This window comes from Podarcis erhardii (assembly GCF_964252035.2).
Source record: "Podarcis erhardii genome assembly, chromosome: 1".
Lineage (NCBI taxonomy): Eukaryota > Metazoa > Chordata > Lepidosauria > Squamata > Lacertidae > Podarcis > Podarcis erhardii.
The window spans coordinates 67765772-67782044 of NC_138497.1; the positions used below are offsets into that span (position 1 = coordinate 67765772).

Below are 16273 nucleotides of genomic sequence, written 5' to 3' on the forward strand. Positions count from 1 at the left end.
CCTAGGAAAACACCATGTTCTCCACGCTTGCTCAGTTTATTACCCTGCACCCATACCTCCAAACCAAAATTTTTGAAGTGCTTTACATATGGCTTCCTTTTGTGAAGCATCTCGTATGGGGTGCAATCTATGGCAGACTGATACCTCTGATTGTATATGTGACAGAAACACGAAAGAGCTTTGGCCCAAAATGGATTGGGCAGCCCCGAATCATGAAACAGTGTTCTGATTATGCTTAACCTCTTCCATGTCTACCATGAGGCCACCCCTCCCTTGGCCTCACTTCTGGTGCTGGAGTTCAGCTTGCAGGGGCACCTGTAAGATGACAGGTACATTCTCAGGAAAATATCAGTGGGTGGGGATACAGTTAATGGTATTCACTGACTCACTCTGGAAAATACCCTCATGGTCACATTAGCCTTAGGAGGGAAATAATAGAATTTGGAATCCTGTGTTTTCCTTGTGTAGGTTGGCCGCAACCATCTTGTACAATTTCGGTTTAGAAGCTATTCGTGTAAGTTGGTGGAAGAGATGTCATTAGCTGACACAGAAATGCATGCCACATCACCTCTTTTTAAAGAAGCAATGAATTGAAAGAATTAATACTAATTGGAATGTGTGCCAAGACTGACAACTATATCCACTCTGTTCCTAGCCTTCAAAGTGACATTACAAAGTGCTCCACAAATAAATAATAACTATATTTTCGTCCATTTCATTCACATATTTGGGACATTTGCCAGCCTTTGAGACTTGCAGGCATCATTATTCATGAATTGCTGTGTTGTGGGAAGTAGCTTGCCATGGCGGGTGTGTTGTATGGGTATTTATGGCCATTTATAGCTCGACACTGGTTCACTTTCATGAAATCAGATGTACAGAACACCTTCTTTTGTTTGCCTTAAACCATACGGAATCTCCAAACGTTCGGCCTCTGTCTCTCCTGCCATATAATATGTGAGTTAAAGTCTGCCCTATTTCATAGAAACCGTTGTAACAGTTAATGAAGTGTGACACATTTATGTCGTTCTTTTCACTAAGTGTTACAATTTGTTGTTGCTTCAAGAAAAGAAGAACATAATACTAAACTGTTAAGCTGGTCAAAATGTGCCTCAAGAACCAGATGCAGCACTCCCCAGCTAATTCAATTAAGTAGAGAGAGGGGCCATTGTATACATTGTGGCAACTTGTTGTCTCTCCCTCCCCTCTCTGCCCATGCTAGGACCAAAGGAACTTGTGAGGTAAAGGGTTGCTTGGCATAAGAAGAGTTTCTAGGGGACATAAACCAAGAGAAGAAAAGATAATCAGTCAAGTAGGCATTGGCCGTGAACAACTGTAGGAAATAAATTCAAGCAGTAGCATCGTCTTAAATGAAAGGTGCAAAATGTACAGCTAGTTCCTGGGTTTCCCAGAAGACTTTCTTGGAGCGGTTCATAAATAGAATTTTTTTTTAGAGAAAAGAGGGGAAAGGTGTTGCTGATGAAGGAAGCTGTCTTCAGTTTATTGAATTCATTCATATATATAATTTTTAGAGAGAGAGATGTTTACAAACTTAAAAGAGAAACAAGGAAAGGGGAGTAGAGGAGAAAGGTAAGGAGTGGATGTCCTTACCAAGGATGCCAAAAGAGATGGGCTGAGTTGTAAACAGGCATTTATATTCAGTTAGGGCCACAAGCACACCAACTTGCCCTGCAAGCCTTGTTTTCTGGCTGGCCAGACTGTACTTCCGTCAGCTTCAGGCCAAGAGCAACTGTTGGTTGCCATGGAGTATTCTTCTTTCTGGCAGGGAGGGGAGAAACCCGCTGCGGTGTAATCTCCAAGAGTGACCCTTGGCACTTTGAAATGGTCTTACAGGTGATGTCCTTATGGATGAAAGACACCCAAACGTTGCTATACTTTTACAAAGGGATGTTTTTGAGCAGAAAGAGACTCCCCTCACCCCCCCCCCATGAAAGGGCCACATGTCTTCTATATAAGAAGACGAGTCTCCATAATAAAGGATTGAGTTGTGGAACAGGTCACTGGACTGGCATATTTTTGCAGCTGGATAATATTTTGTATAAGAATTTTCCCTATACAATTAAGGACCTAACTAAACAACTTGCATTTTGAATGATGGGACTGGATTTTTGTTTCTATTCTTCCTTTTTCTCTCTCTCTCTGTGTGTGTCACAGGTGAGTATCTATGGTGATGATTTTTGAATGTTTTGCTTTCCAAATCTGTCTTTTAGAGCACAGCTTCAGTCTTTCATAATTTTGACCGTTTCAAAGGAGTGTTGAAGGTTCTGCCTTTATCTCATGTTAATGTACCTTCAATAATTTTTGCTGAAGTAATAATTCTTAAAGATCTACCCCTGGATCATTATTCTCCATTTCCTTCACAAATGATAGATGAAAGATCAGATAGTTGGTTTTTTTTAATAGATAATCTAATGCTTTCTGACAGTAGTTTTGGGTACATCATGGGCAATAGAAGGAAGTGATTCTCAGATTTATCTCTGATGGTGCTTCCTCTCTTTTGAGGTATCGTGATGGGCGTAACACATTTTCTAGGTTATCGTCATGCTACTTTTATAGAATCATAGAATGTTGCAGTCTGTAGTGTAATATGGATTATACTTGTCCCCAAAATGCAGAAAGCTATTAATGTAGATCTGGATCCCAAAGGGGCTTTGCAGCCCCTTCTCTAGTCTAGCGCCATTGTTTTATTTTTGCTTAATTAAAACAAAATTCTTTAAATTTCTAAGTTATATGCAAGTTAACATTTTTCAGTTTTGTTAGAAGGACCTTGAGCAGTGGGAAGAGGCGTAGCTCACTGTTAAGAGCAAAATATCCCAGGTTCAAGCCTGACTTCTGCAGGCAGTGCTAGGAAAGACTCCAGTCACTGGGAAATACTCCAGAGATTCACTGGCAGTTGGTGAACACTCACCTTCCCCACCCTCTGATCCCAGATGCTGTTGGGCTACAGCTCTTACCATCCCCTGAGCACTTACTGGGGATGATGGGCATCATAGTCCAACAACACCTGAGGACTCAAAGTTAGGGAAGCCTGGTGTAGACTGAGATAGATGGAACAATGGTCTGACTTGGTGCAAGACAGCTATCGTTCTCTGATATGGATGCATGTCTTTTGTTCACTCAATGTGTTAAGTCACCTTCCTGACTTGGGACAAGGATACTGAAGGACTGCTCATCTTTACATACACTAAGATCTTCCTTATTCCATACGTTGCTCTTTTATGTTGTTCTCATTTTGACCATCTTGATTTATTGTAAATTTAACTTTTGTTGGCCTCTTTTTTGGGGGGGGGGTGTTTGCAAGATGGAGCCCTGCAGCAGCTGCTACTTAATTTTTTTTAATTTATTTACTTAAGGGAGAGGAGCGGTGTTGAAAGCATAGGTGGAATTCAGCATAGTGCTAAGTGGGGTATGTGGACAGGGAACAAAGTTTGTTTACATGACAAGTTCTCCCCTTTCTCCCCCCACCCCACCCCCCACCTGACACAGCACCTAAACCTGTTTCGTGGGTTTCTACAACCTTCCAGAGCAGATTTGCATGGGGCAGGTTGTGGGGCAGGTAGGGAGACAGGTTGTGTGAGCACAACTTAGTTGAATCCTGCCCCAAATGTTTAACCCCCATTGTGTTTAGTTTGGGTCTTCTTAAAGGTCCTGACTAGAGCTCTTCGAGCAAACAAACGAAGAAATCATGTAACTAAAATTTGTTGTTTACTTCATCTACAGTGTGGTTGGTGCTGTTGATCCTAATATATATGTATGTTGCTTTTATTGGTGTGCATTGTATACATTAAAGTGTATCAGTATCTCCTGCGTGCATAACACAGTGGAAGATCTCCGGTGGCTAAGAACTTCAGGCATGTCAGGCATGCTGTTGATAAACTGCTCTATATATAAACAAAAGCATTCCAGTGTTTCGCATGTCATGACATCTGATATGACAGACTATTTGCGTCGCCCTCAACACTTCATGATTTTTTCAGGCGCTTCTCTTCATGCACCCTTCCTGGCTTTCCTGTGGGTCTGATCCTGCACCATGGGAGAAACCAAGGCTCTCTCCCGCCCCACTAAATGGGACAAAGTGGCCCTTTAGCAGACTTAAACTTTGTGCAGGGTTTAGGCAAATGTATCTGTAACTCTTCCATGCATGTTGAGTCACTGTTATTGAAGACATGCCATTTGAATCTTCTCTCTTTGGGAACTGTAGTGTCTGAAGCGCAAATAGGTGACTGCTTGGTGATATCGGCTTGCGAAATAATTTCTATTTGCTTTCTTTGTGAAACAATAGCTTCTTGGCACCTAAAGTTTAATCCTGAAATATTACTGCTGGAGCTCCTGGCAAGAGCCATCTTTAGGCTGCCTTCTGTCTAACACTTTCTGTAATAAGATTCTTGCTACATTTTTTTTCTAAAGCACTTATATTTCTCTCTCCACAAGGACAGATCTTTTGATATTCTGCTGGGATTCTTCCTGGAAGGGGGAAGCGGAGGGGAAAGTGGCACCTGGTCTGTTTTCTTCCACTTGAGATGCTGAGACAACAAGTCCCCCCCCCCTAACTGGAAAACTCTCTCATATTAAAAGGTGACAGCCAGGTGGCTGCTGAACTCCCAGGTCTGATGGTATCGCTGCAAACATACAATACACGGATGCATAATTAATACATGGGTAGTGTGCATGTTTGCTAGGACCATCAAAAGGTTTACAGGCTTCCCCTTTCTCAACAATGTGTAAGCTTTCTCATGTCAGTAATAATTTTACCAGGTCTGTGACTGTATAATTCTCTTTGCATCATGTAAGTGATAAGATGAGTAAACATACTATTGCTTGTTCGCTGCTAATGCATGAGGAAGCCAAATGCCTTCAGAACCAGTTTTTTAAAAAACCGTTGGGGTTGGAGGGAAGCAGTGCCAAACAGTTGTATAATTTTACAAAGGTAGGTTTCTCTTGGAGGATGAACACATTTGTTTAGGCATTCTGTCATTTTGAAATCTTGGCATTTCAAGGAACCTATCAGTCACATCTCCCCACCTCCTTTCTTCTACTGCGCCCTCTTCCCATACTGTATGTTGCATGTAGCTGGGCAAATGTTACTCTGTGGAACCGGCAGCTGATCGTTCTGACAGGTCTCCTTAGTGGGAAAGCTGTTGAGTGATTATGATAAAATGGATCACAGCGTTTTGTTTGTGGGCTGGGCTTTGAATTATTGTAAGCATTTCACGTGTGGGTTGGGCTTTTATTACAAGCATGTGGCTTAGGGGTGGTGGTTGTGAATGAAAGCTGTCGTCGTTTGCTTTGCACCGAAGCTGTGATTAGTAGCAATGAGATTTCTCTTGGGCAACAGCCCAAGTGAGCGTTCCTCCCTTGGCGACTGGTAAAGGTAAGGTTTTTTGTGACAGGTTTCATAAGCTTTTATGGGTTTAATCAGCTTGAATCGTAATAAATGTGTTAAGGTGTCACTTTTGCTACAAAAGTCCAGTTTGGTTACTACTCTGCAAATTGAATAGGAAAAGTTTCCTTTCCCTCTCCTCCTAGAATTGGGTTAAAATTACCCTCAAACTATGTTTCATCTTCTCCAGATTTCTTCCTTTTTCTCTAACAATTGACATGCTGACTTTGTCCTTTGATTTTGTGTGTGTGTTGCCAGATGGGAGTAGAAACTGTATTTAAATTATTTTTGGTGGTGACGAGAGTGAACGCTCAGGGATATCCAATCAAACCTCTGCTTTTCTATGAGCTCATGAGGTAGCTTTAGGCATTGCTACTGCTCCATGAGCATCAGCCCCCCATTTGCAAGATGGGGATAATAATTATATGCCTCCTATAGAGCTGTTGTAAGCATCAATGGTCATAATGCATGCAAAGTGTTCTAAAAGTGCTCAGTGGTCTAGTTTTCAATACTGTCTTGATGGTTTACGTTTCATGTCACACAGATCGTTACTTAGATTCCAGACAATGTTGGAAAGCAGGCAAGGTCTCAGTTCAGTTGTGTGGACTTTCAAGCTCCTCTGACAAAAAGCAGGTGTTCTTTTCTTAGACAGGTACAGATAGATGCATTTGTGTGTGTTTGTGGCTGAAAGATTAGTGATTCCCCCCCCCCCCGCCCCTCACTGATAGATCCAATTCTGATGCCAGTGGATTGATAGCATGTTTTAGTGAAGAACACACAGGAGAGGCATGTGTTGAGTTAAAAACTTCGACTTGAAGTTAGGCAAATTGAAGGGAGTGTCTGGGAAAAACTGACTCGCCTAAAGCTGTGGTAACAGGTATGACTAGAAAAAGATGCCGAGCCAGTAATATTACCTTATTAATCTGGAGCCGAATGCACAGTACTGTTGGTTGCATTTTAAAAGAGTTATATCTGCTTCTGTGTTTTCAGTTAAATTCAAAAGGCTGAGGTGATTCTCCCCTCTCCTCCATATTGGGGGAAGGAAAATTAGCTTCAGAACACATCTGCTTGCACTGTTCTGAGTGAGGTAAATGTATGACATGGGTTCTGAAAAGCAGAGGGTGCAGCAGGTGAACTGTGTGCTACATTGGCTGCATGAGGTTTTTCTTCTCCTTAGATCGAAGGGTTGCAGCTGCTGACTATGTGGATTGGAGGCCTGTGTGCCCCATCACAAGCCTCTCCAAAACAGGTTTTAAGGCATTGAAAGAAATCCTGCCTCCTCCGCCCTGCCAAACAACACAATAATTTGCATGCCCTTACACAACCACAGTGGCAACCTCTTTTTGTAGATTGGCTTTTATTTATGTGGTCTTCATAAATAGCACCGTTGTGGATCACTAAAATCACATCGCTTCATTAGAGTGTGGTGCTGATAACACCAGGGTTGCAGCTTTGACCCCTTTATGGGACAGCTGCAGATTTCTGCATTGCAGGGAGTTGGACTAGACCAGGGGTAGTCAACCTTTTTATACCTACTGCCCACTAATGCATCTTTCTTGATGGTAAAATTTCCTTACCGCCCACCAGTGCTCTATGGAAGGAGGATTCAGCTTGTGCCGCAGAACCCCCCACCGCCCACCTAGAATCCTGAAACGCCCACTAGTGGGCGGTAGGGACCAGGTTGACAACCCCTGGATGGACTAGATGGTCCTAAGGGTCTCTTCCAGTTCTATGATTCATGCAACTGTGATGAGCTTGTTCTTGTTGAGATATGGGGGGGGGGCTTCTGCTTGGTTTTTTGTACCCCTTTCTCCTACCCATGTGGCAAGTAGCTTCAGCCCCCTAGTTCATGTAGTGAACAGCTTCCTTCCAGCACCACCTGATTTTTGGAATGTATGCTGTACACTTGCGTCCTACTAGCTCATGGGAAACACTGCTGGTAAATGATTTCTAGGTATAGCACAAAGATTCCCAAATGTAAGTTGCATATGACAAGTGCAAAGAGAATGTTGCTGTTGAGGCTACCACAGATGTTTGTGCACTTAATAATAATATTTATATGCCACCTATCTGACTGAGTTGCCCCAGCCACTCTGGGCAGCTTCCAGCAAATTAAAACACCAAACATCATACATTTAAAAGCTTCCCTTAAAAAGACTGCCTTCAGATGTGTTCTTTCCTCTCCCTCACTGATTGTGAATTCCTTTTATTTTACAAGCACAAGAATGGCTAGCATGATATTAGCATCATTTATAGGCATTTCATATGTGCTAGGTGCTGTACAGAAGGGTGTTGTTGTTTTTAACAGTCTAAAAACATCTGAATTGTGCTCAGCTTCAACCAATGTCCTGGCAATATGAAATTAAATATTAAATCAATTAAAGCAAGGAAAACTGTTTGTTTCTCATCACTTTGCAATTAAATAACCTGATCTTAAATGCTTACTCAGTGCTTCAGAAGTGTGTGACAAAAAGTTCTGAGACAACACAAAAAATATTCAGTCTTGTTTCTTGCTCTTCTAAAGTTGAGGAATCCTGAAACTACATAAGGTTGAAAAAGTTACAAAGTGCTTTTTCACTCCGCAGAGACAGGTGACAGTCTTCCCAATCCATTCATCTGCCCCACATGTTGGGATTTTGAAACACTGTCTCCTTCTAGTCATTAACCGTTGGGTTTTCTAGCATTCGGGTTCTTTCTCTAGGCAATATGAAGTTGCTACATATCCCATGGAAAGTAATTGTTAACAAGCTGCAGCAGGAACACCCTTTGCATAACTAACTTTCCTACAGGGGAAACTTATCTGCATTAATTGGAAAGGTGGATCCTTGCAGGCACTATGCAGTTCTGCCCAAATAAACAGGTTTCATTCAGATTAATATTCTCTGTGGAATGTAAAACTGAGACATGTTTTGTCATAGCAAGCTTGAAAAGTGATGATTTCTGGTCTCTAAGTGTGTTTCTGAGCACAGTTCAAACTCTAAGCACTGCTTGTTACCAATTAAACCCTATATGATTTGGATCCAGGATACTTGAACTCCCATGACTCTGCCAACCAGTTAGGATCTTCTGGAAGGCCTCTCATTTGGGTCCTGTGTGGAAGCAAACTTAGGCTAGAACCCTTCAGCTGCTCTTCTAGATTTTTATATGAAAGGATTCCTTCCCTACTTAATCACAAGAGCCTCTCCCCCATATGAAGTGGTATAGCCCAAATCAGATCCTTCCTCAATGAGAACTAGTCAACTGTTACTATTTTAAAAAGATTATGATGCTGCCATTCCCAGATGAGCTTCGGGTGCAGAGTCAATTTTATAGGCACTGGAAATAGGCTGTGATGCTGCTGGCATCTAGGTAACTCTAATTTTGGAGATTCCGAACATGGCTTCAGTGTTTAGGTGAAGTTGTTCCTGTCAGGCCACCCAATTAAGGGCAATCTTGTTACATCAAACCATAGAGAGATTTCTCTATGGTTCATCAATTTAGCAATCTGAATCAGCATAGGGTGCTGGGGTGGTTGGTTTCATGAAATAATGGATAATCGGGGAGGGATGATCTACTTTTTCTAAGACTGTTTTGGCATTTCTGGCTAGCGGTTACTATGCCTAACAAGGGAGTCAGCTAGAATGGTAAAGAAAAAGCGATTTATATGTGTTGTTTTCCCTGTTTATATTTACAATGCTTTTAACTGAAGCCCTTCTTTGTGTCTAGATCCAGCCAAGAAATGTGGGGAGATCCTTTTTGGATAAATCCCTGGAGAGAATGCAACATAAATGCTTAGATTCTAGATGAGGAGAACTAAACCCACAAACCGGTGACCGGAATCAATATAGGATAGCTTCCTGTGTTCCCATGTTAGAGTAGACATCGGAGTTTTCTGACTGATAATGAAGTGTTCAGGAGCATTTAGGAAAAGCCTTACATAAGCATCATTTCTTAAATGAGTATAGATTGCTTCTTGATGAAGAGGAAGGGAAGAAAGTGTAGCAAAGTAACATTAATTATTAGAATGCACATCTACAGGAGATGCAAGACCCTTTAAAAATATTATTTCAGCCCCAATTCTTTCAGAGAAAGCTACAAACTTAGTTTCAGTCTTGGTTCCTAAAATGAACTTCAAATCTGCTTGTGGGCAGCAGTCTTAAAACAAGAGGTTCTGTTTAGGAATGTCAGACTTCCGGCCAAAATCATTTTGCTGGCTCCACCACCTGAAGAGCTCTCAGAATCTGTGTTGAACAAGTCTGGGAGAGCCGAAAAACATCAAAGAACTCCAGTTAGCTATTGGCAGGTGCTGTGAACTGAAATATGTGAAGCTATTAAAACAAGGTTTTAGAGAGCATGCATGTAACTATACAACAAAATCTGCATTGATACATATATATTTTAAGAAAATAAATCAGTGGTCAGATTGTTCAGTTCAGCACATTCTCTTTTTAAACATCACTTTTCATCCTTTTGGAAAGTAAAAGAGAAACTAAAAGAAGGTGGTAACATGCTGAAGTTCCAGTGCAGGCATGTCCAAAGCCCGTTTTGAGGGCCTAATCCGGCCTGCCGGTCGATTTAATCTGGTTGGTTCCCGCAGCAGTATATGTCCTGGGGTAAAATTGTAAAAAAAGCTCAACAACTTCAATCCTAACAAAAGCATGTTCACTTCATCAAATCTGGTCCTCTTTCGAAAAGGTTTGGGCACCCCTGTTGTAGTGCAACTGGCAGAAGTGTATGTAAGATAAGGGCAAGGGCAGCTGTTCCCAGTAGCCACTAGTAAGTACCTGCTCTCTAACATATCATTGCACAATACCCCAGTCTCTGAGAGGTGCAAGATTCCAGTGGTTCTAGGTGCTTACTCAGGGTTCAGTTTCCTCAGAATGAGAGACAGTGAAGACTGTGGTGACTTTATGATATATGACTTATTTACTCATATATACAAACTGAGCTTATGGTGTAGGGGCTCACAGCATTAACAGCCCAAGAGGGTATTTCTTCTCCCATAGCTACAGCCTCATAGTCAACTATGCCCCCCCACCCTACATCTTCTGTCTGGCACAGAGCCACTTCCTTTGTTACCTTAATGGCCCATACTTACAGAGTCATTACGAAGAAACTTTATTTGGCTATTTCAACAATTTGAATCTTTGCTTAGATTTTAACCCTTGCTGGATCCAGGAATTAGTAGGGACTCAGGCATACAGCTGTATTTACACTCTGAACAAAGCTGGGTGCATGGGAAGATATTTTGTATAGGGCTCTTCCTTTGTCATGCTGCTTCCATAGTTTCCTAGAGTAACATAAATATGTAGTAATTTTGTTTTTTCAAGTATTTGTAGAGGTATCAAGCTTTCAGGAGTACTGTATACTGTTACACTAGGAAGACTTTCAATTAAAAATAAAAACTTTTGATTGGTCAAGGAAAATGGACTGTGGAATAGAGAATTGGATTGGATTGGGCATCTAGACCTTTTTCATGAAGTAGAATCATCTAGCAAGAAAGAAATGCCATTTTTTTAAAAAATATGGGAAAAGTCACATGATACAGTTCTGTTAGTTTGCCTTTTATGTTTAATGCTGTGTAAAATATTCACAGAGTTCTATGGAAGGTTAAAGGATAACTTCAGAGACATAATTCCTGAGGGGTAGCCGGTTGGAACAGAAATCAACCAAGAGTTCTTTAACATCTTTTAACTGTTGATTTTTTGGGAGGGGGGGAATAGACTCTCATGAGAGGTGGTGAACTCTCCTTCTGGGAGGTTTTTAAGCAGAGGTTGGGTGCCCATTTGTCATGGATGCTGTAGTTGAGATGCCTTCATTGTGGGGATTGGACTAGATGACCCCCCCCCGCCCCCCTTCCAACTCTAGGATTCTGTGATTCTGTTGTGTTCTAAGCTGTTTTGTATTGCACTCCTGTTTTTCAAGCTGCAAAGGGGAGCTACTAGCTTCAGGACTGGGTTAGGCTTGTGAAACTCCCTGACCTGCTCTATGGTGTCTCTCTCACCCACTCTGCCCATTCTCTTCTTCAGCCCCACCACTTAACTTTGCTGCTTACTTCTGAGGCTTCCCTCACGCCTCCATTTACTCTCTCACACCTGTGTGGATGCGTGTTGAGAAAATGGTGTCAGTTTCACTTATGCCACTTTCCTTCACTTGTCCCCCTTCTGTGTTATCCTAAAAAAACAGACAAACCAGGCAAGGTTGGACCTTTAACGGAAAGCATTCTTTCTGCTTTTTTTTTTTTTTTGTAAATAAATTTTTATTGGTTTTACAATTTCAACTTCAACAATTATTTTCCATAAAAAAGAATGAGAAATACAAAATATCCAACATGAAGTATAAGAACTAAAATAAAAAAATAAAAAGCATCATTTCGGAGGTTCTCTTTAACCTTCTGACTTCCCTCCATTTCCTTTCCTGGTTCATTGAATATATATATTTTCTGCATAATTATACTTAAACCTCTTTTTTCTTATCCTTATTATTTTATCCTAATTACATACAATCATTTTTTATTGTTTCAGTTCAAATTTCCTTCCATAAACTTTACCTTATTTTAATTACAGTGGTACCTCGGGTTACAAACACTTCGGGTTACAGACTCTGCTAACCCGGAAGTAGTACCTCGGGTTAAGAACTTTACCTCAGGATGAGAACAGAAATCGTGTGGTGGCAACAGGCAGCCCCATTAGCTAAAGTGGTACCTCAGGTTAAGAACAGTGTCAGGTTAAGAGTGGACCTCTGGAACAAATTAAGTTCGTAACCCGAGGTACCACTGTACTTGCAAGTGTTTAGTCAAAGCCTGCCAAAGTTTCTACTTGTTTACAGTATTTTTGCACATATACAATAAATGCCTCCCATTCTTTTTTAAATCTCTGTGTCGTCTCTGAGCTTTTCTGTAAGTTTTGCCATTTCTGCGTAGTCCGTCGTTTTCAATTGCCATTCTTCTATTGTTGGTATCTTATCTTCCTTCCACCTTTGGGCTAGTAGGATCCAGGTTGCTGTTGTTGCTTACATAAACAGTTTTTTCTTTTCCTTCAGGATTTGGTTTTCTGTTATTCCTAGTAAAAAATGCTTCTGGTAGCATTCCTTCTGCTTAATGGCCTTCCTATCCAGTAGGGCTTTGGGGCAAGTATTTTTTTAATTTTTTTTAAAAGGTTCCTGTACTGAATTGTTTTCACTACTCAGAAGTGCCCAATTTGTATTTAAATTTCCTCTATTTTTAGTGACTTCGGGTCTTCCCAGAGCAGGGCTTAACCTTGTTAAAGGTTCATTGAGATACTGCAAATGGGCTGCTGGCAACAGTTGTTTAAGAAAAATACTGGATTTCTGGGGTGCAGGTGGTTTTTATAATAATGGTGTCATGTGGATTTGTTGTATTATATTTGTCATTTGTTGTATTACATTCCCTTTTAAAAAAAGTTCAAGGTGGTTAACAGTTTAAATTATTTGATTGAACTGTTTCCCTCTACAGAAATTTTAGAAATAAGTTGGGAATGGGGGTAGGTAGCCCTAGCAGTTTCTTAATTTTTTTAATTGTTTGTCAGGATGTTCATGTGTAGAGTCAAAAAGCACTTTCCCAGCCTTGTAGATTAGTTCATGGTGCATTCGGATTTCTACAGCTGTACCCTTAGAAAACTTTTAAAATTTGCATAAAAGGGAGTTCCCCAGCATTTGTAGGATGAAAATTTGCTGGGATATTTAACAATCTGAGAGCAGGAGGATCTGTAGCTCTGTGATTGGCTCATGTAGATTTGGCTCTGTAGCTCTTCCAGGTGATGATACTGCTTGTCAGTTTTACTAAAGGATATATGGCGCTGCTTTTATTCTTACATAGTTGTGGTGAGATGTGGATTACTCGGGATCTTTGTTCCCACTTAAAAATGGAAGGGTAAGAACTACTAATTTCACTTCAGTCAATGACACAAATAAAATTGCTCCTAAAAATGTGGTGCTCTTTGTCAGCAGTTGGTTAAGCTAATATGTTAGAATTGATGGCAGACTGATGTTGATGTGATCTGATAAGGTGAACTTTCTCTCCCTCCTTTTTAGACCAAGAAAACAAGTCCTGGAGAAGCTAGAAAACATGGCTTCTGATGCTAGCCATATGCTTGAAGCTGCTCTAGAGCAAATGGATGATATCATTGCAGGTATTGTAATTGATTATTTTTAGTCTGCCCAACAGCAAACATGCCTACAAATCCATTTAATATGTGTGGTAATAATGAAGAGTTCACTGTTCAGGAGAAATTCTGTGTTTCTGTTTGTGCGGGTCTTTCTGAGGCATCTTTTGGAAGTTTGCAATGGGCAATACCCAAGCTGGCGAGTGCAGATTTCTGCTTGCTTGACAGGATATCCTCTTCCTCATGTCTCCCTTTAGCCTTCTCCCAAATGTCCCAATCGCCCTTTCAAGTTGGCACCTCTGGCCCTAACTGTTCCCCTATGAAGAAATTCACCGCACGCCACTGTTTGCTAGGCATGCAAACAGGATAGGGATGAGATTGTAGACTGAAGTTACAGAGGCACTCGTGGCTTATCACCTCAGAGGTAAACATTGTATTCCCATGTGCGGTGCAGAGAAGGGGGTCAACGTTCTTTCTTTTTAAGCGCTTTCTTTTTGTTCCCGCCCCCAATTCAGTTTTCCACTCTTAGTTGTCCTGCCAGTTCTGGCAAAACTGTTCAGGAGATAGCAAATAGAATGAATGAAAATCAGAGGTGTGAGGCGTTCATCTGGAAAATTTAGAAACTGGCTGTAATGTTGAATAGGTTTTACCCTGCCTTTTTGAGAGAGCATCTGAACCACCTGATGATCCATAACCCTGCAGTGTGTTACTATGCTAACCAGTTGAATAGGAACGTAAATGAAAGTAGCCTTAAGTTTAACAGGGCAATCTTGTTCAAGTCTGCTCTAAGACAAGTCCTATTAAGTTCAATGGGACTTACTCCCAGGTAAATGTGTGCACAGGGTGTAGCCTAAATCTCATGAGCACATCTCAATAATGTTGGCTTATGGGTAACAGTTTTGGCAAAAGTAACGGTGACGCTTATGGTACCATTCCATGATATTGATCCTTTATTTTGGGGTGCTGCAGCTTCTCAGAACTTGACATCAAATCCCAAGTATATCTTATGTTTGAAACATTGACCCTAACACAAACCATGTAAGATCAGCCCACCAGGCAGTGGGAGTTTCCAGACAGCTTTGCACAGCACCAGGTTTCTATGGAGAGAAGATCCCCATATCAGAATGTTTTTCAGTATTCTGCTTGTGTACAGATGACTTTCTGAAGGTCTTATGAGAATGCAGGAGGACCAGTCCTGAAACAACAACATGGTTGCCCTTCTAGCAACTTTTCCCTTTCAAAAATGTGAGCTCAGTTTATTTTTCTTCTCGGATCAAATTCCGAACATTCTTTCAGGTCCTACATGGGCAGGTCAGGTGTTAATTAGATTTGAAATGCTTGCATTATAGCACATAGTCCATTCCCCCCTTTTTTTTAATTAGGCCAAACCAAGCCTAGGGAAAGAGCCACTTACCTTGGAAGAGCGTCAAAATGTCCCTGTGATAGGGGTGAACATCACCGCACCATCCATAGATATGGATGCCTTAAGGGAAAAAGAGGTGACCTGGTAATTTTAATTGATAATATATAACACTGCATTTGCGTTCTGTATGTGATGGACTTGTTCAAGGGCACAATGTAAGTAACTGAAATTGGGCATATTATAGACTGTTTTTCTACTTAAAAAAAGAAGAAGAAGACTTGGAATGAATCCAGAGCAAGTCAAAATAAAAGCTTTCTTGCTTGCAATTGTGCTCAGTGGAAATATGATATTACATCTGGAGCGTATGAGGGTAAGACTGTCAGACCAGATCACCAAGTAGAATTGCATTTGACGTGATAAAATTTGACAGATAAGTCAGTGTCTCTAGGCTTTTCTGCTTTGGTACATCTATAATGATAACTGCTCTGAGAATTAAGGATGCTGGATGGTCAGCCTTAGTTAGCTGTCTCTGCCTTGCAAATGCAGAAGAAATTATAATGAGCATGTCCAATCCCTTAACTAACATGTTATGCAAGTGCATTAGCACTGTGAGACCCTGTGCTTGAAACAACGCCATCAAATTGAGTGTGGTAAAATCTCTCTGCACAAATAAAAACAAACAGAAAACCTCAGAGACTGTCTTTTGTCTGTCTTACGTGGATCACCTCACATTGGGAAGTACCACAGAATTATAACTAAGTTAAATATTTAGAAAACTATGCGGATAATCTGTAACCCCCCCACACACACACATACACAACATAGATGGCTGCTATAACAGTAAGGGCTTATGCACAATTACCTTTTGCCTTGCCCTTTCCAGGCACAGGTCTGATCTTTAAAGCTCCATGCCTGAGAGCTCTTTCTTTCGCTCCAGAGCTGAAACAGAGCAAATGACAATTTGCAGAAAACCCAAATTGCTGTTTGTTTCACTTCAGCTTTAAAGAGCGGGTATTTATAGGGAAAGCTGCAGAGCACTTGGACATGGAACTTTAAAGCATGGACAGTGCCTGGTAAGTGTGGAGGAAAGATAGGTGCAGATAAGCCCTAAGGTAGCTAGGGACAAAGCCATTAAACCAGGGATGGAGAACCTCTGGTCCCTAGACATTGTTGGAGCACAGCTCCTATAATCCTTGGCCATTGGCCACAGTGGCTGAGACTGAGGAGAGTTGTGGGCAAACAAATCCTGGGGGACCACAAGTTCCCCAGTCCTACATTAAGGACTTTAAACCACATTCCCCAGATGCTTCTTCCAAGTGTGGTTTAATGTAACAAAAAGAACTGATTTGCCTTGGTAGTTCCATCAGTGTTAATGAAATGGAAAAGTTAACTCCATAAATTTGCTCC

At 41.1% G+C, this 16273-nt stretch overlaps 1 protein-coding gene across 6 annotated transcripts in view; it reads left to right on the forward strand.

Annotated features, from left to right (window-relative positions):
- PPFIBP2 (PPFIA binding protein 2) overlaps nucleotides 1-16273 on the forward strand; it is a 100150-nt gene that overhangs the window by 8167 nt on the left and 75710 nt on the right. For 2 of the 6 annotated variants that reach the window (XM_081834608.1, XM_081834614.1), the window contains exons 1-2: nucleotides 5096-5392; nucleotides 13433-13530. In XM_081834608.1, coding sequence (XP_081690734.1) covers nucleotides 13467-13530 — 64 coding nt within the window. In that variant the 5' untranslated portion in view covers nucleotides 5096-5392; nucleotides 13433-13466. Of the gene's footprint in view, nucleotides 1-5095; nucleotides 5393-13432; nucleotides 13531-16273 lie in introns of those variants that run through there. The other 4 variants (XM_081834612.1, XM_081834613.1, XM_081834615.1 and 1 more) reach the window with 3 other exon arrangements.